Source organism: Amia ocellicauda, chromosome 9 (genome assembly GCF_036373705.1).
Source record: "Amia ocellicauda isolate fAmiCal2 chromosome 9, fAmiCal2.hap1, whole genome shotgun sequence".
In the NCBI taxonomy this organism is placed as follows: Eukaryota; Metazoa; Chordata; class Actinopteri; order Amiiformes; family Amiidae; genus Amia; species Amia ocellicauda.
Window position 1 is genome coordinate 5,574,075 of NC_089858.1, and position 20,025 is coordinate 5,594,099.

General features: G+C 40.8%; 1 protein-coding gene across 2 annotated transcripts; it reads right to left on the reverse strand.

The window, feature by feature from the left end:
• Positions 1 to 6,409: 6,409 nt before the first annotated feature.
• LOC136758456 (trichohyalin) lies at positions 6,410 to 19,988 on the reverse strand. Of its 2 annotated transcripts, XM_066712835.1 has the most exons (5): positions 19,881 to 19,988; positions 10,779 to 17,126; positions 10,334 to 10,535; positions 8,221 to 9,105; positions 6,410 to 6,846 (listed from the first exon to the last, which is right to left on the reverse strand). In XM_066712835.1, exons 1-4 carry the CDS (start codon positions 19,951 to 19,953, stop codon positions 9,090 to 9,092), a joined length of 6,639 nt encoding a protein of 2,212 aa, XP_066568932.1. In that variant the 5' UTR covers positions 19,954 to 19,988; the 3' UTR covers positions 6,410 to 6,846; positions 8,221 to 9,089. The 2 variants fall into 2 exon arrangements, with proteins under 2 accessions (XP_066568932.1, XP_066568931.1); XM_066712834.1 differs by lacking the exons at positions 6,410 to 6,846; positions 8,221 to 9,105 and having other exon boundaries at positions 9,606 to 10,535.
• Positions 19,989 to 20,025: the final 37 nt, after the last annotated feature.

Genomic DNA, 20,025 nt, shown 5'->3' on the forward strand with positions numbered 1-20,025 from the left:
TAGTTAGAGAATCAGTGGCAAACTGTGATCACAATATGGTTAGCTTTGAGGCATATTTTCAAAAAACAAGGACCAAGTCTAAAACAATGGCCTACAATTTTAGAAAAGCAAACCCTGAAGGTATGAGGCGAAACTTAGAAGAGTTAGACTCGAGCACACTGGATACAGATTCAGTCGAAAATAGATGGTTATATTTTAAGAATATACTACTTGAAATTTGTACCAAAACGTAGCAAATTGAGGACCAAAAAACATTGGCCAAAATGGTTTAAAAGAAGTATGCAAAAAAATATCAAGAGAAAGAAAATGTTGTATAGCGCATACAAAAGGGATGGAGAAGAAACAAAATACAAAGAATATGTTGAACTGCAAAGAGATCTTAAGAAAGGGATCAGGAAAACAAAGAGGGAAATAGAAAGAAACATAGCTCTTGGAGCTAAAACTAATGCAAAGAGCTTTTTTCAATATTACAACAGCAAGCGGTCAATAAAGGAGGAAGTGAAACAGATAAAGGGCAAAAATGGAAGTATCTTGGAAAATGAACAAGATGTGGCAAATGTTCTAAATGAGTATTTCACAGAGGTTTTTACAAAAGAAAAATCAGATAACATGCCACAGGTTAACATCAGTCCAGTCAAACCCTAAGAGAGATCAGGATAAATGAGGAGGAGCTACTAAAGGGACTAGCAGTATTAAAAACAAGCAAATCACCTGGACTAGATGCTATATTTCCAACAGTACTTAAAGAAATTCCAAATGACACTTAGAACAGGGGATGTGCCAACTGACTGGAAGACAGCAAATGTCATACCAATCCACAAGAAAGAGGACAAAACTGAGCCAGGAAATTACAGACCAATCAGTCTCACCTGCATCACTTGTAAAATGTTGGAAAGAATGATTAGACAGAAAATAGAGGAGCATCTTAATGCAAACCATATTTTGGAGATAGTCAACATGGGTTTAGACGAGGCAGATCATGTCTTACTAATTTATTAGAATTTTTAAACATGCAACTGCAGCGGTTGATCATGTGAAAGCATATGATATGATATACTTAGATTTTCAAAAAGCTTTTGATAAGGTTCCACACCAAAGACTGATCCTCAAATTGGAAGCTGTAGACATTCAGGGTAATGTAAGTAGATGGATTATGAACTGGTTGATGTATAGGAGACAGAGGGTGTCGATTAGAGGAGTTGCTTCTAACTGGGTACTAGGGCCTTGATCTGGACTCTGGGATAGTTAGCAAACTTGTCAAATTTCCAGATGATACTAAAATAGGTGGCTCAGCAGGTACAATCTCGGCAGTACAGGCTATTCAAAGGGACTTAGATAATATTCAGTTGTGGGCCGACACCTGGCAGATGAAATTCAATGTGGAAAAGTGCAAGGTATTACATGTAGGTAACAAACATGTCCACTGTAATTACACTGTGGGAGGAATAGAACTAGATGAAGTAACGCATGAGATAGACCTAGGAGTCTATGTGGACTCCTCACTCTCCCCATATAAACAATGTGGGGAAGCAATAAGGGAAGGCAAACAGAAGGGCAGTGATGTTCAGACTGTACAATGCGCTAGTTAGAGCTCATCTGGATACTGTGGACAGTTCTGGGCTCCACACTTCAAGAAAGATATCGCTGCTCTAGAGGCAGTTCAGAGGAGAGCAACCAGACTTATTCCAGGTCTGAAGGGAATGTCCTACTGAGAGACTGAGGACCTGAACCTTTTCACCCTGGAACAGAGGAGACTACGTGAGGACTTGATTCAAGTCTTCAAAATCATGAAAGGCATCGACCACATCAAACCAGAGGAGCTTTTCCAGATCAGCAGGGACACACGCACCTGGGGACACAAATGGAAATTGGGCTTCAAGGCATTCAAGACAGAAAACAGGAGACAATTCTTCACACAGAGAGGCATCACAATCTGAACAAACTCCCCAGCAATGTGGTTGAATCTGAACATTTGGGAACATTTTAAAATAGACTGGATATGATCCTTTGATCACTTAGTTATTAATGGACAACAAACGAGAACGATGGGTCAAATGGCCTCCTCTTGTTTGTAAACTTTCTTAAATAAATATATAAATAATCACGACCCAGTCTGTACTAATCTGATAAACTCAAAAAAATAAACTCATTAAACAATACATTAAAAAAACAAGTTCGTATTAAAACCATTTAAAAACAGGGACAATTATATAGTCCATTTATTTTCTTTCTATAAATTAAAAATAAATACTTTAATAAATCAGTCTTGCAGAGGAGGCCCTCACAGTCCTGGTGGAGATGTTCTTCCTATGCTTCCCAGTGCTGTGTTTCACTCTGGACTAGCTCCTGTCGCTGATGTAGTTCCCCACAGTTCCGGGACTTTCTTTCTCACCACCGGCCCTTCGCAGCCGGAGGGAGGGCTGGTTCCCGCCTGCAAGACAGTCTCGGCTACGCTGTCCTTCGAGCCGGCTCCCGAGGCTCTGCTCTCTACCCTCACAGGTCCTGGCAAGGCGGGTCTGTTTTTCTTTTCTTTCCACCATGTTGGGGCCCGATGTTCCCGACTTTGCAACCCCTGCTTTCGCTGGAGGAGGGAGTGGGGCTTCTCCCCTGGCTCCAGCAAGGGGAGGGTTGGGCGGTGCTTAGCTATTTTTGGCTTCCTCCAGAGAGGAGACAATGTTTGGTTTCTTGGTGATTTTTTATCCTCCCTGTCCACCACTTTTCTCGTCTTACTCGCAACCTTCACCCAACTCTCCCCATCCAGATGTTCTCCCCCCTAGCCCTGGTTCTGGAGCCAAGGCATATACCTGTTCTTCTTCTCTCTCTCTCTCCTCCTGTACCGGGTCTCCCTCCTGTTCCGGCTCAGGGTCTGGAACTGAATTACTTGACTGTGAGAAGGGAGATCCGACTCTATTTGCGTATGACCGTGGGCAGTTCTTAAACGCATGGCCATCCCAGCCGCAGAAGTTGCAGAGTATCTTTTCTCTGCAGGCGTATGTCAGGTGTCCTCCCTTACATTTCGATTTACTGCACTGGGCAACAACGTGGTCTCGGCCCTGACACCGCCTGCAGAGTTTTGGCAGCCCGTCATAGTAGATCAGCCCCCTATCTTCCCCTATTTGTATTGTACTGGGGAGCTGGCAGACCTTCTCCGGGTTCCGCATACGTAACGGATCCGGCACTGCCCCGCTCACCCCCACACACCATCCTTGTCCAGCACCTTATCTATCCGAGTTGAGAGCTCACAGAACCCTGTGAGCCAGATCTCAATGTCCTTGCCAGAGATCATCTCACAGAAAAACTGCAGAGTCACAATTCTGTAACGGATGCCTGACAAGATTATCATCACGAAACCCGCCAGCACTCCAAATTTCTCTTTCATATAGAAGCTTTAGCACTCCTCCAGCAGATCGTGATTAGTAAAGCTAAACTTGAAGATGACTTTTTCTTTATGCAGCACCTTCACCAGACAGTTTAGATCTTTAGGAGCAAAACCCATATCTTTCTGCAGTACATCCGTGTGGAACTGGAGTCTTGACATCTGCTGGTCTCCTCCGCCTTCCCCGGTACACTGGACCGCATGGATGCAGAGGCAGCGGCAGGTGTGGAATTCCATCGCCCCTTAGCTGTCTCCAGGGGGGCAGGTGAAGTACAGACGGAGTAGTTTCAGGACTGGTTGGCCTCCTCTGCTTCTGGCCTCTCCCCGCAGAATCCTGGTCAGGGAGGGCCAAGATTAAGGCAGAGAACAACAAAAACAACCTAAACAAAAAGGAAGAAAAAACTGTCACTTCTGCTATGCCTACCCCACCCCTTAGCACATACCTTAACTGTCGATCTACACTTGTTAGCTCATTTTTAGTAGGATGTATGCTTATTGTATTTTATTTTTATTTTATTTGACTGCACTTTGTAATGCTTTAAAAATGCTTCTCATGAAAACTGTAAGGGTGTCTGCTAATAAATAAATAATCAGAATGAAACTATGGAGAGCATTTATTAGAAACAATGTTCTTAGTTTTTTGGGGTGCTCCAGTGTTTGCTATTATAATTGTGAATTTATTGATGGCTCTGGAGTGAAGAGCACATGTTTTCATACTTGTATCCTGAATGTTGATATGGCTTGGAAATATGAATACAAAGATAATCAGATATTGATCTGCGATGTTTAGGTTTAAAGGCACAGGCGACACCAGGTCAGTTTCTGGGGTGGCAAGCACGCCTCCTAAAATCCACCCACCTCCCAATAACACCCAGTAAGTATATCTTCAACAATACACCGCCCTCGTTTGGAAAAAATAATTGTCCGACCTCTGGCAAACACTTTGAAATGGGAACGCCTCCCTCCCATTCAATCCATGTCTACTTCAACCCATGAACCACAAATCAGCTATACATTTCTTTAACTGCTGTGCCATGGTGTTTTTTTTTTTGTACTAAAAGAAATATGAAGGAATATTATTCCATTGTTTCATGGTGAGATCCTTGCAGTAATGTTAATTCTCCAAGCAGGATCGAAGATGGCCACGGAACAGCCAGGACGGGGAAAGAAAGTAAAGTTGACCTGGTAAGATTTATGAAAGGAATTTTCACTGCAAGTATTACTGCCGTCAACATCAATTCAGCTATAATTTACAGATGAATGTTTACATCACACCAAACAATAATCTGATGTATTATAAAATACCACATAGTCCTATTAATCATCAATAATATAAAAGCTATAATAATATAATAAGCATAGCAGCAATAATAAAAACACTTTTTCAGAATAGATTACTGCACAGGTAAAAGTTTGCCACAGTGACGTCACTGCATACACGCAATGGTAGCTCATCTATTGTTAACCAGCCGGACGAGCCCCGCCATGAGGCAGGACGACCAAAAAATGCACAGAACTCACGAGCGCTCCTCTCCATGGAAGTCTTTAGTAAAATACTGTTTTATTAGGATAAGTATTTTACATTTCAATAAATAAAAACATTCAAAATTTTAATACTTATGATTAAAAATTTTAAAATCAATTCCTAAAATCACTTAAAAAAATTAAAATCTTATCGTGATTAAACAAAATACATAAACTCAAATAAACATGTGCGTAAATCAATCAAACAATAAACTTGTGATGAAATGCAAACTGCAAACCAACAAAAAAGGTGTTTTTTTGATTTGTCTGATGTATTTTCAGTTAATTTAAATGTATTTGACCTTTTTTGTTGGTTTGCAGTTTGCATTTCATCACAAGTTTATTGTTTGATTGATTTACGCACATGTTTATTTGAGTTTATGTATTTTGTTTAATCACGATAAGATTTTAATTTTTTTAAGTGATTTTAGGAATTGATTTTAAATTTTTTAATCATAAGTATTAAAATTTTGAATGTTTTTATTTATTGAAATGTAAAATACTTATCCTAATAAAACAGTATTTTACTAAAGACTTCCATGGAGAGGAGCGCTCGTGAGTTCTGTGCATTTTTTGGTCGTCCTGCCTCATGGCGGGGCTCGTCCGGCTGGTTAACAATAGATGAGCTACCATTGCGTGTATGCAGTGACGTCACTGTGGCAAACTTTTACCTGTGCAGTAATCTATTCTGAAAAAGTGTTTTTATTATTGCTGCTATGCTTATTATATTATTATAGCTTTTATATTATTGATGATTAATAGGACTATGTGGTATTTTATAATACATCAGATTATTGTTTGGTGTGATGTAAACATTCATCTGTAAATTATAGCTGAATTGATGTTGACGGCAGTAATACTTGCAGTGAAAATTCCTTTCATAAATCTTACCAGGTCAACTTTACTTTCTTTCCCCGTCCTGGCTGTTCCGTGGCCATCTTCGATCCTGCTTGGAGAATTAACATTACTGCAAGGATCTCACCATGAAACAATGGAATAATATTCCTTCATATTTCTTTTAGTACAAAAAAAAAAACACCATGGCACAGCAGTTAAAGAAATGTATAGCTGATTTGTGGTTCATGGGTTGAAGTAGACATGGATTGAATGGGAGGGAGGCGTTCCCATTTCAAAGTGTTTGCCAGAGGTCGGACAATTATTTTTTCCAAACGAGGGCGGTGTATTGTTGAAGATATACTTACTGGGTGTTATTGGGAGGTGGGTGGATTTTAGGAGGCGTGCTTGCCACCCCAGAAACTGACCTGGTGTCGCCTGTGCCTTTAAACCTAAACATCGCAGATCAATATCTGATTATCTTTGTATTCATATTTCCAAGCCATATCAACATTCAGGATACAAGTATGAAAACATGTGCTCTTCACTCCAGAGCCATCAATAAATTCACAATTATAATAGCAAACACTGGAGCACCCCAAAAAACTAAGAACATTGTTTCTAATAAATGCTCTCCATAGTTTCATTCTGATTATTTATTTATTAGCAGACACCCTTACAGTTTTCATGAGAAGCATTTTCAAAGCATTACAAAGTGCAGTCAAATAAAATAAAATAAAACAAAATACAATAAGCATACATCCTACTACAAATGAGCTAACAAGTGTAGATCGACAGTTAAGGTATGTGCTAAGGGGTGGGGTAGGCATAGCAGAAGTGACAGTAAAATGACAGAACTGTTAACGATACATAAGTAATCAGGAGCACACTTTAATAAGAAAGTGCCAATAGAGAGAGTGGAGTAGTAGTGTCGCGCTAATTGGGGCAGAGAGAACACCAGACGAGCAGATGAGTTCTGGATGAGCTGGAGAGGACGGGTACCAGATGCAGGCAGGTGAGCCGGGAGGGAGTTGCAATAATCCAGGTGGGAGAGAACCAGGGTATGGATGAGTTGCTGATGAGTTGAGTAGTTGGTGAGGAAGAGATGGATTCTGCATATTTTGCAGTAGATTCCAGTAGATTTGAGATGGAGAGATAAGTAGAACACATAGAGGAGGAGAGAAAGAAGAGGAGATCAGATTTGGAGAGGTTAAGCTTAAGATAATGTGAGTGCATCCAGGAGAAGATAGCAGACACACAAAGAGATGTGAGAAGGATTGAATCAGATGAGTTAAAAGAAATTAAGATCTGTGTGGAATGGTAGGAGAACCCATTGGATTCGATGAGAGAGAGCAAGAAAGGGCCCAGGACAGAGGACAGGGGACAAAGAACCACGCCATGTCACCTGGTAGGTGCAGAGGTTGAGGTAGGAGGAGAACCAGGCAAGTAGTGTAGTAGTGACATGTCAAGATAGGCAGGGGAGGAGAGGAGAGTGGAGTGATGGACAATGTCAAAAGCTGCAGAAGAATCGAGGAGGATTAGGATCAGCTGAGTTAAGCAAGTCAGTCACAGATAGGAAAGCAGTTTCAGTTGTGTTAGCAGTGCGGAAATGAGATTTGCAGAGTGTCAAGGAGTGAGTGGTAGATAGAAATGAAGACAGTGGACAGTGAACTGCCCACTGTAGGGGTTTAGAAAGGGAGGTGAGAAGGTAGGGTTAATCACACTGTTATTAGAATACAAATGTAAAGCCACCAAAATACATATATTTCTGATAATATTGGTTAGTACAAACATGCCCTGCCTGTATCACTACACTGGTCTCATAGATTCAAATAATAATAATCTACTCTTCATTTTTAATACCAAAACTAGTTTTATTAATCAAAATTCAGAATATATCATGTCCACCCCATCTAACATGAATAGTAATTACTTCATGTACGTTGTCTTTAATGATAAAATTAACAATTATTTGATATTGGACAATTCCATGGGCATTTGTATTACTGAATGTACCCATTAGGTTGTAAGACTGCCATCTAGTGGACATGTAAATAAGTTCTAGGGTGAATAAAAAAAGTGAAGACAATTGATGGAAGTCTGTGTCAATAATATTACAGCACCCACCACAACAAAATTGTACTTTTCCTCAACTCCTACTCAGCCTCAGTATACTGTTAAATTACTCTGCATAGTCATCAGGAAACAATCTCCTTTAAAACTAAACCTACTACATTTGCTTTAGAAAGCAGTTTGTTTATATATTTAATAATAGTTATTAATAATTGTATGGTCTTTTGCATGTTGCCTGATTGGCAAGGCCTGCAGCATTAGTTAACATTATTTTTACTGTTTAGTTAAACAATGTTCATATAATCAATTGAGTTGAAAGGTGTGGAACTAGTCTGGAAATTAACAGTCAAAGTGCAAAACGCTCTGTATAAGGTGCTGTACACCCAGAGGCAAGACCACTCTTCAGTACTCACCAGTATTATGGACATCTCTGAGGCTGGCACCTGGGCATGTATGACAGTCTTCCTAGACAGCCCAGTGGTTTTCTGTGCGGGCTGGAGACAACAATGGTTATCTGCCATATAGGGGTGTGGCTGTGAGGAAAGGTTTATTTCTCCACAGTTTCTGTGCAGTTGCTGGTAGCCAGTTAGTGCATGCATTCTGCAGCTTCTGCATTAAGAACGGGTAAATCCCATGGTGCAGAGTCTCCATCAGTGCCCCTGTTTGGTTCACATAAATGGCATTCTGGAGGCTTTGTTGGCAGCAACTCGGTCAGCAGTTTAGTATAGTAAGCAGTGGCTGAAGTAGCATCAGGTGCATCACCCACTCCCCCAGAGGCCTGCTGTATGCTGTCACCATCCTTTCCAACTGTTATAAATAGCTCAAGGTCTTCTTCATCTCCCATGTTGCCCATTTGCAGGTCAGAGAGACCCTAGATCCAGGTACACATATTTCTCTTTTGAAGTGGCTCCTTCATCGAGACTCTGTCAGTGGCCTCAATAGACTCACAGTGCTGTTCCTGCTTCTGCCTCAGGACATTTAGGTCAACCTGTGTGTCAGCACCTCCGTGATACATCCAGGGCTGCGAAATGGGTTCAGCAACCAGGAGACAAAGAGTGGGATAGGCAGGAGAACTAGAAATTCCCAGCGCAAGAATTATAAAAAGAGAACAAAAATATCAAAAAGGGGGGGGGAATGATTAAAGAATCTCTCATGGCAGGACAGCTTTTATACTGCACAGAAAAGTGAACCTTTCCCCTGATATTTTCTCCTTTCAGAGTGCGGCTTCGCTCTGTCTTCCTCTGTCTCTTTCTCTCTCACTCCCTGCCTTTGCTCTCTTGCTTCACATCTTTGTTCTACTGAAAAAGAGCAGAGAGTTATTGGGTCAGTGCACCTGTGACCAATCAAATTGATTAGAGCAGCCACAGATGCACTGTGAATGAAAGAGCGCCACGTCACCGTTCCCCCCCACACACTTACTGAAGTTCACTGCACCGTACCAAAGATGTAATAGGAAGGACTGAGGTGTGGAAGAAACAGCACTTGTGTGATGGCTGTGTAAAAGTCCTTGTGTCTATACATTTCTGTGAAGATTAGTTATTTGTATTTCCCCTTTATTTTAATCTTATTTCAGCACAGAACATAAATGGCGTGGTTATCAGTACGTTTTACAGAAACCTGCTTGATATCAGTGGTCCTGTCCTTGCATTTGGAGGCTTTGACTTGCAGTTGTTAAACTTCACGTCTCTGAAAGTACATCTTAAATTTCCAGTTTTCAGTTTTCAGTTTTTCTTTCCAGTTGAGAATGAGTTAAATGCAATTTGAGTCATTTTGGAAGAATAACCATCAGTAACAATGGTGAGATAATTCTTAATTTATTGAGTTATAATATGATAGGCATGGGTGAATAATTAGGTATAAAAGGTGATACACAGACAAGACATTTGTGCTTATTCTCCCTGCTCAAGGTAGGTCCATCACAATGTTCATTCTTGATGTGAATTATTAGTATTTGTGCAACTGAATAAATGCTGTATGTTGAATCAATATATTCGATTTTTTGGGGAACTTTTGGGTCTGAAAAATGTTGAAAAACACTTGCACAGTATTAAATACAGATGTCCAGTAAAACCATGTCATATTGATATCATCCAGTAGATGGAGCTCATAAGCAAGACTGATAAGGACTATTTTGGTCAAAATGTTCACATTTTTACTGGAACCAGTCATGTCCAATGTGGGTAAAGCTTTTTACGTCTCTCTCTCTCACTCTATCTTCCTATTCCAGATCTGTGTGTTTCTGTTACTGTGCTGTGACTTCTCACTGTGCGCATCAGAGCTTTCACTCTTTCTTTCCCTCTTTCTCTCCCTGTCCCAGTCTCCCTCGCCCCCTCTTCCACCCTCACCCTCCCTCTTGGTCCTCCACCAAATAAGTCTGCTAGCCTGGCTCCTCCCACAGCCCCTATGGCTGTGCCTGCAGCCACTCCCACCGGGCCTCCTAGCACTCCTGCAGTCGCCCCTATCGCTGCTGCTAATGTTACTATTGCCACAACGAGGAGGATATTTAACACAGACCACCCGACCCACACTGTCTCTTCTGTGGCTTCCCACGTGTAGCTCTGCCGGATGGCCTCCGTCTCTCTCCGTTGAATCTGTCGCTCTCTCGCCTGCAGCCTCTCCTCCATTCTCTGAATCTGCTGCTCTCTCTCCTTCAGCCTCTCCTCTGCTGTCTGTGTCTGTGTCTCTCTCTCTTCCTCTCTCTGTAACAGCGGCTCAGTCTCTGCACTCACTGCAAAACAGCACCAATAGCCACACAGTAAACACACATAAAACAATAGTGCAGCCTTACTACCACCATAGGATAACTGGCTTGTGAGCGGCATGTTGGAATTTGGTGAGCAGTGGATGGCATATTGGTAACGGAGGCAGTGGCAACTTTAAATTCTGTAGTGTGAGGAAATGTCTTCCCATTGAGGTATGTAAGCATTTGGCAACAATTAGTCTTCATTGTGACATGATTAATCATACTCACTGTTGTCCTTCTTGCACATCCTTCTGGCAGGTAGTTTGGATTCACCTGCCTCTGTCTCTTCCTCTTTCACCATCCCTTCTTCCTTCAGTGTATTTCTCATCTCCTCCTTCAGCTCTTCTTCTCTCCTCCTCCACTCCTCCTCAAACATCTCTTCCAGCTCCTTTGCAACCCCTCTCTCCTTCTCGCCCTTTGAATTTGTATTTCCCATCGCTGCTCTCTGTTTCTCTCTCTCCTGAAGTCTTTGTTTAATCTCTTCGATCAATGTGATCCCCCCTTGTTTCATCTCCTCTGCCGGTTTCTCTCTCTCTGTAGTAATCTGTTTAGTACTCACTCTTCTCCCTCTTTCGAACTTTTGTATGGTCTCTTCGATCGCTTTCTCTTTCAGCTTGTACTTCATTTTGATCCTTTCGTAATCTCTCTCTCTGTTCTCATCCATCTGTTTCAGCTCCTCTATCTGTATTTCAAGATTCTGCTTTGCCTCTTCTCTCTCTTTCTCTCTCTCCCTGAGCCTCTCTATCGTGTCTTTTAGTTCTCTCTCTTTCAGCTCATAATTCTGTTCAATCTTCTGTCTTTCTACCTCTCCCTTCTCAGCCCTCTGTTTCATTTCTGCCATCTCTCGCAAATACTTCTGCTTGACCTTTTCTCTCTCATTCTCTCTCTCCTTATTCTTCACCATCATGACTTGTATCTCTCTCTCTCTCCCTTCTAACTTATTTCTCATCTCTGTGATCACTCTCAATTTATCTTCATCCCCCTGTTTATTCTTCTGTTCCATTTCTGTCACCTCTTGCTCTCTTTCCCCTTCCTTCTGTTTAGCCTCTTCTAGCTCTCTCTCTATTTTCACACACTTCTCTTTCATACAGTTTACTTCTCTCTCTTTCTCCTTATATCTCTGTTCCATCTCCTTGGCTTCTCTCTCTCTCTCATTATCCCTCTCTATTAGCTGTCCTATCTCTTCCTCTATCGCCTCATCCCTCTGTTTAATCTTTTCTATTTCTCTCTCTTTCTCATCATACATTATTTTAATCTCTTTTACTTCTCTGTCTTTAAGTTCATACTTCTGTTGCATTTCTTTTCTCTCTTTCTGTCTCATTTCCTCCATATTTTTTAGCTCTGCTATCTCTCTCTCATATTTGTGTATTTGTTCCTCTCTCTCTATCTCTCTCTCCTTATTCTGTTCTTTCATGGCTTCTATCAAACTCTCCCTCATCTCTTTAACCTTTCTTGCATACTTTGCCTCCATCTCTTCTATCACCTTCTCTTTCTCCTCAGTCCTCTCTAAAAGCTCTGCAATCGCTCTCTCTTTATCCTCATTACTCTGTTCCATTTCATTGATCTCTCTGTCTCTCTCCTCTTTCCTCCATTTCAGCTCTGCTATCTCTCTCTCATATGTTTGCATTTCTTCTTCTCTCTCTTTCTCTCTCTTCTTATTTTGTTCCTTCATGGCATCTATCAAACTATCTCTCTCCTCTAAGCTCTTGCTCATCTCTTCAACCTTTCTTGCATACTCTGCTTCCATTTCTGCTATTTCTTTTTCTCTCTCCTTGGATGTTTTTAAAAGTTCTGCAATTGCTCTATCTTTCTCCTCATCCCTCTGTTTATTACTCTGTTTAATTTCTTTGAGTTCTTTCTCTTTTTCCTCTCTGCTCTGTTTCAGCTCTGCTATCTCTCTCTCATACTTCTGCTTGGTTTCTTCTGCCTGCTTGTTATCCTCCTTCCCCTTCTGCTTAATGTCTTCTATCTCTCTTTTTTTGTCTATGTACTTCTTTTCTATCTCTGCCAACTTTTTCTCATACTCCTGTTCCATTACTTTCTCCCTCTTCTTCTCCTTCAGTTTAATCTTTTCTATCTCTGTCTCTTTCACCTTGTATTTCTCTTCCATCATTCTTCTCTCTGTCTCGTACTTCTGTTGCATCTCTCTCTTTCCCTTCTCCCTCTGTTTCAGCTCTGCTATCTCTTTCTCCTGCTTGTCTTCTCTTTCCTTATTCTTCTCTTGAATCATTTGTATTTCTCTCTCTTTCTTCTCATGTTTCTGTTCAATCTGTTTTACTTCTTTCTCCATCTTCTCAGCCATCTGTTTCATTTTTTCAATTTCTCTGTCTTTCTCATCATATATTGCTTTCATCTCTTTGGCTTCGTGCACTCTCATCTCAATCCTCTGTTTCAGCTCTACTATCTCTCTGTTTTTCTCCTTGTACTTCTCTTTTATGTCTTTTATTTCTTTCTCCTTCAGCTCATGCTTCTGTTCAGCCTCTACTCTCTCTGTCTCTCTCTTTTCATCCCTCTGTTTCAGCTCTGCTAACTCTCTATCATATTTCTGTCTTGCCTCTTCTCTCCTTTTCTCTTGCTCATCTGCCCTATGTTTCATTGTCTCCACCTCTCTCTCTTTCAACTCAAACTTATGTTTTATTTCTGCAATCTCTTGTTCTCTCCCCTCACCCTTCTCTTTCAACTCCTTTACCTCTTTCTTTCTCATCTCATCCCTCTGTTTCAGCTCTGCAATCTCTCTCTCATGTTTCTCTCTTATCCTTTCTACCTCTTTCTCCATTTCCTTATTCCTCTGGTTCAGCTCCTCTGCCATTCTCTCTTTCTCCTCATTTATTCCTCTCATCTCTTCTCTTTCTCCCTCAAACTTCTTTTCCATCTCTGCTATCTCTTGCTCTCTCTGCTCCAACCTCTTTGTCATCTCTGCTATCACTCTCTCTTTCTCTGTATCTCTCTGTTTATTCTCCTGTTCAATTTCTTTCAATTTTCTCTTTCTCTGTTTCTCCATCTCTTTCAGCTCTGTTAACTCTCTCTCATACTTCCGTTTTACCTCTTCTTTCTCTTTTGCCATCTCCTCTTCCCTCTGTTTCATTGTCTCTACCTCTCTCTCTTTCTCCTCACACTTACGTTTTATTTCTGCAATCTCTCGTTCTCTCCCCTCACCCTTCTCTTTCAACTCCTCTATCTCTTTCTTTCTCTTCTCATTGCTCTGTTTCAGCTCTGCAATCTCTCTCTCATTTTTTAGATTGATCTCATCTCTCTTTTTCTCTCTCTCCTTATTCTTCTCAATCATGTACAAAATCTCATTTTCTTTCTTTTCATACATCTCTCCTATCCTTTCTACCTCTGTCTTTCTCTCCTTATTCAGCTGATCCAGCTCTTCTGCCTTTCTCTCTTTCTCCTCAAACATTGCTCTCATCTTTTCCCTCTCTCCCTCAAACTTATTTTCCATCTCTGCTATCTTTTTCTCTCTCTCCTCCAACCTCTTTGTCATATCTGCTACCACTCTCTCTTTCTCTTTATCCCTCTGTTTATTCTTCTGTTCAATTTCTTTCAACTCTCTTTCTCTCTTTTCCTCCATCTCTTTCAGTTGTGCTATCGCTCTCTCATATTTCTCATCACTGTTTTTAGTTGTCTCTTTCATTTCTTCAACCTCTCTTTCTTTCTTGTGGTACTTCTGCTCCATGTCTTTTATTTCATTCTTCATTCTCTCATGAACCTGCTTCAGTTCTGTTAAGTCTCTCTCATACTTCTGTTTTGCCTCTTCTCTCTCTTTCTCAGTCTCCTCTGCCCTCTGTTTCATTGTCTCTACCTCTCTTTCTTTCACCTCACACTTACGTTTTATTTCTGCAATCTCTCGTTCTCTCCCCTCACCCTTCTCTTTCAACTCCTCTATCTCTTTCTTTCTCTTCCAATCCCTGTGTTTCAGCTGTGCAATCTCTCTCTCATTTTTTAGATTGATCTCATCTCTCCTTTTCTCTCTCTCCTTATTCTTCTCAATCATGTACAAAATCTCATTTTCTTTCTTTTCATACATCTCTCTTATCCTTTCTACCTCTGTCTTTCTCTCCTTATTCAGCTGATCCAGCTCTTCTGCCTTTCTCTCTTTCTCCTCAAACATTGCTCTCATCTTTTCCCTCTCTCCCTCAAACTTATTTTCCATCTCTGCTATCTTTTTCTCTCTCTCCTCAAACCTCTTTGTCATATCTGCTACCACTCTCTCTTTCTCTTTATCCCTCTGTTTATTCTTCTGTTCAATTTCTTTCAACTCTCTTTCTCTCTTTTCCTCCATCTCTTTCAGTTGTGCTATCGCTCTCTCATATTTCTCATCACTGTTTTTAGTTGTCTCTTTCATTTCTTCAACCTCTCTTTCTTTCTTGTGGTACTTCTGCTCCATGTCTTTTATTTCATTCTTCATTCTCTCATGAACCTGCTTCAGTTCTGTTAAGTCTCTCTCATACTTCTGTTTTGCCTCTTCTCTCTCTTTCTCAGTCTCCTCTGCCCTCTGTTTCATTGTCTCTACCTCTCTTTCTTTCACCTCACACTTACGTTTTATTTCTGCAATCTCTCGTTCTCTCCCCTCACCCATCTCTTTCAACTCCTCTATCTCTTTCTTTCTCTTCCCATCCCTGTGTTTCAGCTGTGCAATCTCTGTCTCATTTTTTAGATTGATCTCATCTCTTGCTTTCTCTCTCTCCTTATTCATCTGTTTCAGCTCCTCTGCCTTTTTCTCTTTCTCCTCAAACATTCCTCTCATCTCTTCCCTCTCTCCCTCAAACTTGTTTTCCATCTCTGCTATCTCTCTCTCCCTCTCCTCCAACCTTTTTGTCATCTCAGTTATCACTTTCTCTTTCTCTCTATCCCTCTGTTTATTCTTCTGTTCAATTTCTTTCAATTCTCTCTCCCTCTCTTCCTCCATCTCTTTCAGCTGTGCTATCGCTCTCTCATACTTCTCATCACTGTTTTTATTTGTCTCTTTCATTTCTTCAACCTCTCTTTCTTTCTTGTGGTATTTCTGCTCAATGTCTTTTATCTCTTTCTCCTGCTTCTCATTCAGCTGTTTCAACTTTTCTATTTCTCTTCCTTGCTCCTCTGTCTTATTTTTAATGTCTTTAATTTCTTTCTCTTTCAGCTCATGCTTCAGTTTCAGTTCGTTCACCTCACTCTCTCTTTTCTCATCCCTCTGTTTCAGTTCTATTAACTCTGTCTCATTCTTCTGTTTGACCTCTCTCTCTTTCTCCTCACACGTATGTTGTATTTCTACAATCTCATGCTCTTTCCCCTTCAACATCTCTTTCAAATCCTCTATCTCTTTCTTGCTCATATCATCCCACTGTTTCAGCTCTGTAATCTCTCTCTCTGTATTCTTGTACTTGTCTCTCAGGTCTTTTACTTCAGTCTCTTTCAGAGCACACATCTTTTGTATTTCTTTGGCCTCTATCTCTCTGTTCTTCTCCCTCTGTTTCAGCTCTGCAATCTCTCTCTCATACTTCTTTTCTGATTCTTGTCTCACTTTCTCTGCCTGTTTCAGATGGGCTATCTTTTTCTCAAGCTTGGTAGCCCTATCTTTATTCTTCTCCTTTATCTCATCTACCTCTCTCATTTTCTCCTTGTACTTCTCTTCTACCTCTTTTAATTCCATGCATATCAGCTCAAACTTCTGTTGTATTTCTCTGGCCTCTTTCCCTTTCTTCTCTTCCTTCTGCTTCAGCTCTGCTATCTCTTGCTCATACTTCTGTTTTGCCTCTTCGTTTTCTTTCTCTCTTTCCTTACTCTTCTTAGTAAACGCTTCCATCTCTTTCTCACTCTGCGTATTCCTCTGTTTGAGCTCCGTTATCTCCCTTTCTTTCTCCTCACACTTCAGTTCCAGGCTTTGTACCTCTCTCTTATTTTTCTGTGTCATGCCCTCTATCTCATTTATTTTCTCCTCATACTTCTGCTTCCATATCCTGTCCTTAATTTCAATCTCCTGATACATTGGAAGAGAAAAGTGCCAGTTCCAGTTGCTCGCCACCATTGCCTCTACTTTCTCCAGTAGCTCTATCACCTGAGTTCCTTTGCCCATATTCTTGTTGTTGAAAACATGATACCTGTTCCTGCATTTCTCAACAAGCCACTGGAGGTTCTCTCCTAGGCTCTCCATGTGCTCCTCAATGGTTGTGTCTCCCAGCCAGTCCCCCCAGGTAAACAGCACTAATGTGTGTCTCCAGACTCCCTCGGTGAGAAGCTCCATGTGCTTCTCCAGGGCTCTCCTGTTGCTCTTGGTGAAGGATGTCCAATGCACAGGAACGACAAGGAGGAGAGCATGGGGTCCTGGAGGACACAGAGACACACTGCGCACAGTCTCCTGTTTTACACACTCCGGAGTGCCCTGCATCAAAACCCTCCAGCCCGGCGTGTCGATCACCGTGACCTGCCTTCCGGCTACTTCACCCTGTATTTCCACACATTCCTTGGTGACGGTGTCAGTGGCAAAGACCTCGGTTCCCATGATGGTGTTACCCGCAGAACTTTTCCCGCCAAGTCCTCTCCACCCCAGCAACACAACCCTCAGCTCTGAGAGACTGTTTGGCTCCTCTGGCACTGAGAGAAAGATAGAGATGTTGATGTCATAATAATAATTAGAAGTTGATCACATGTATAACCCAAACCCCAAACCTAGTCTGTAACCCTATCCCTAACTCTGACCCCAACATTTTTATGCTTGTGGGTAAAAGCAGAACTCAGATGAAGTGCATAAGGTATTCATGTTTTATTCCTTTGATATTCATACATCCAATTCATGAAGAATTGGTGCCCATTTTTGTCAAGTGTTGAGAGAAACAAACTGTCATTCATGCACATGAATACATGACAAATAAACATGAATAGGAATAAAAACAGTGGTAGCCCAGCATTTATAACACAGAAGGATAAAGGATACTGTAAAATATGGATAATTAAATCACTATTAATTTACAAGGCTTAATTCAAAATTTGTTCATAAAGTATAAATATGTTACTCCTGTTGCAATGTTACAGGAGTAAACAGCCTGGTAAAGCATTACATGGTTCTACTGCCTCTGACATTGGGGGTGGACAGTACCTTTTAACAAGAGACCAACCGACATTTCTTTAAGCATTAAAAAAACATGATGCAGTGATGCAGTTTATTTTTTATTTTTTACTTTTTATAAATTACGTAAAATAATTATATCAGGTTTCAAGGGTTGTTTACATTTAAAGTTTTGTTCTGGAGCACAGCAGTGCAAAGGCAGTGACTCATCAAGTTTGGCTTCGGGAATGCTATCACTTCTTCTAAGTAAGGGGTATGGGTTGGGTTGTCCCTTATTATAGTTTTTCCTTTCTCTCTTGTATGTCATGTTTTTCTACTTTGGTCACAGGGAGGGCATTTGGGGTTAGGAGGCTGAAGGAGGAGTTTTGTGTTTATGGTATCTCAAACTACACTTCTTGCTTCATCCCTAACTCTTGATGGCTGTAGCAGCTGGTACTAACACTGGTACTACTGAGCGCCAAGTACATTTTATAAGATGGATTGTCAACGGGCTTAATCACTCAGTTAACAGCAATCAAGTGCTGTCTGAATATTAACAACTTAAAGTAGCCATGGATTTTCCCCAACAAACACATCTGTGATATTCAGATCACTTTTGCTTGTGTAGAAGTTGCTGTTTCATTGCAGATTTCATGGCATGCGTTGGGGAACAGCAATTTAATTGCATAAATCCATTCCATTCATTGCCTCCCAGGTAACTGCAGACCCAAATGTTCATTATATTGTTGTCACAGGTACTCTCTACAATACTTAATTAGTATTAGCCAATGTTTATGCTCCTAATACAAATGACAGCGAGTTTTTAATTTACTTTTTCTTCTTTCCTTACTTGATGTGTACACACAACACCTTTTACTTGGGCATGAGCTGTACACTCTTAATTTCAGATTGGTCTTCCTTAAATCCAGCACCCCCTTTAAAATTGTCTGTGATTACACTCTTCCCTCCCCCATGCTGGAGCTATGCTTTCGGCAGCTCTTCACTGTCCGCTTGAGAATCAACCTTTCAAAATTGCATCCAACCTTTACCTGCCACAGTTACACGCAACAATGTATTAAACAACACTTGCTTCAATGATCTGCTCTGTTCCTGTCTCTGGCAGGTCGCATCAGCTCTGTCAAGATTTACACACTCCCTAAGTCACTTTACTTCATTCAGTGTATCCCAGCATTTATTACTAAAAGGTTTTTCACTATCAGATGGTCGGTTTGTGTATCTGGAACAGGAAGACTCCCAGAATGTGAAAATACTTACTTCAAAGCACTGAACCAAAGCAGGATATGACTTTTGGTAATTTTCAACTTTTTTGGCTAATATCCAAAATCTATTGCATTGGTTATGCTGTCATCCTTGGATGGAGGGCCCTTGGTGTGTGGACATGGAGTCAGCCTCCTGTCACCTTTTCTCCCTATCTGCCCTATTATGATCTTGTGTTTCCCTTTCAACCTTATAGTTAGTGATAAACATGCGGTGCGTCACTCCCTTCATATCTGCTCCCAGTTTAGGATGCTTAATTTGGAAAAAATAAAGTTTATACTTAGGGTAGCCATTGCACAATCTTCTAAAGCATGGCAACCATTTCTCTCCTGTGATGACAAGCTCAGTATTAGACAAGTATTAATATTATCATTTGTTTATCCAGTGCAGCTCACATGGTTAAACAAATGCTAACATACAATGCTCTCCAGACATATTACAGGATAAAGGTTGTAATTCAGGTGTGGATGAGCCTGTGTCCCTGTGTCACATTATTGCAATACGCTCTATGCTACAAACTAAAATTGTTTAGCTATTTCTGCCTGCTAGGAAGCAAGTGACGTGGGTCAGCATAACATGTAGATGTTGGGAGCTCAGTTGACAGAATGTGGCAACTGGAATTTACATCAGATGAAATCTCATAATTTGTTTACATAACTGTATATCTTTGCTAAAACGAAATGTTTATGTTCAGCCTGGTTTACTTTTTTGGGACCTGTCGGAATGTATTTCATATGAAGAAGTCCATTGTATTGAAAGGTATGAAGTACTCTAACTTGTCTTTACAAATCCCCCAAATGCTATGAATGGTTGGCAATTTCTTTCTGTACTGTTAGTGCACCTATGATAAGCAGTAATAGCTTCTGTAGCTAGCAATACATAGCCAGTTGATTGAGTTAATGGCACACAAAGACACAAACAATAAGACACATAAATAGACAGTATAGTACACTACAGAACAGAGACTGGTTTAAAATAACTTACAGAGAGAGGGAGCAAAGAGCTATTTATGATCAGTAACATACCTGAAGAATAATCATCCATCTTTGTTTCCCCTTCTGCTTCCTCCTCTCCCTCTTTTTCATCTGAGTGGGACATTTTTCTCTGAATTAGTTTTTAAAACACTCACAGACAGGAATACATTCACACAGTCAAATGCAGAAATAGAGG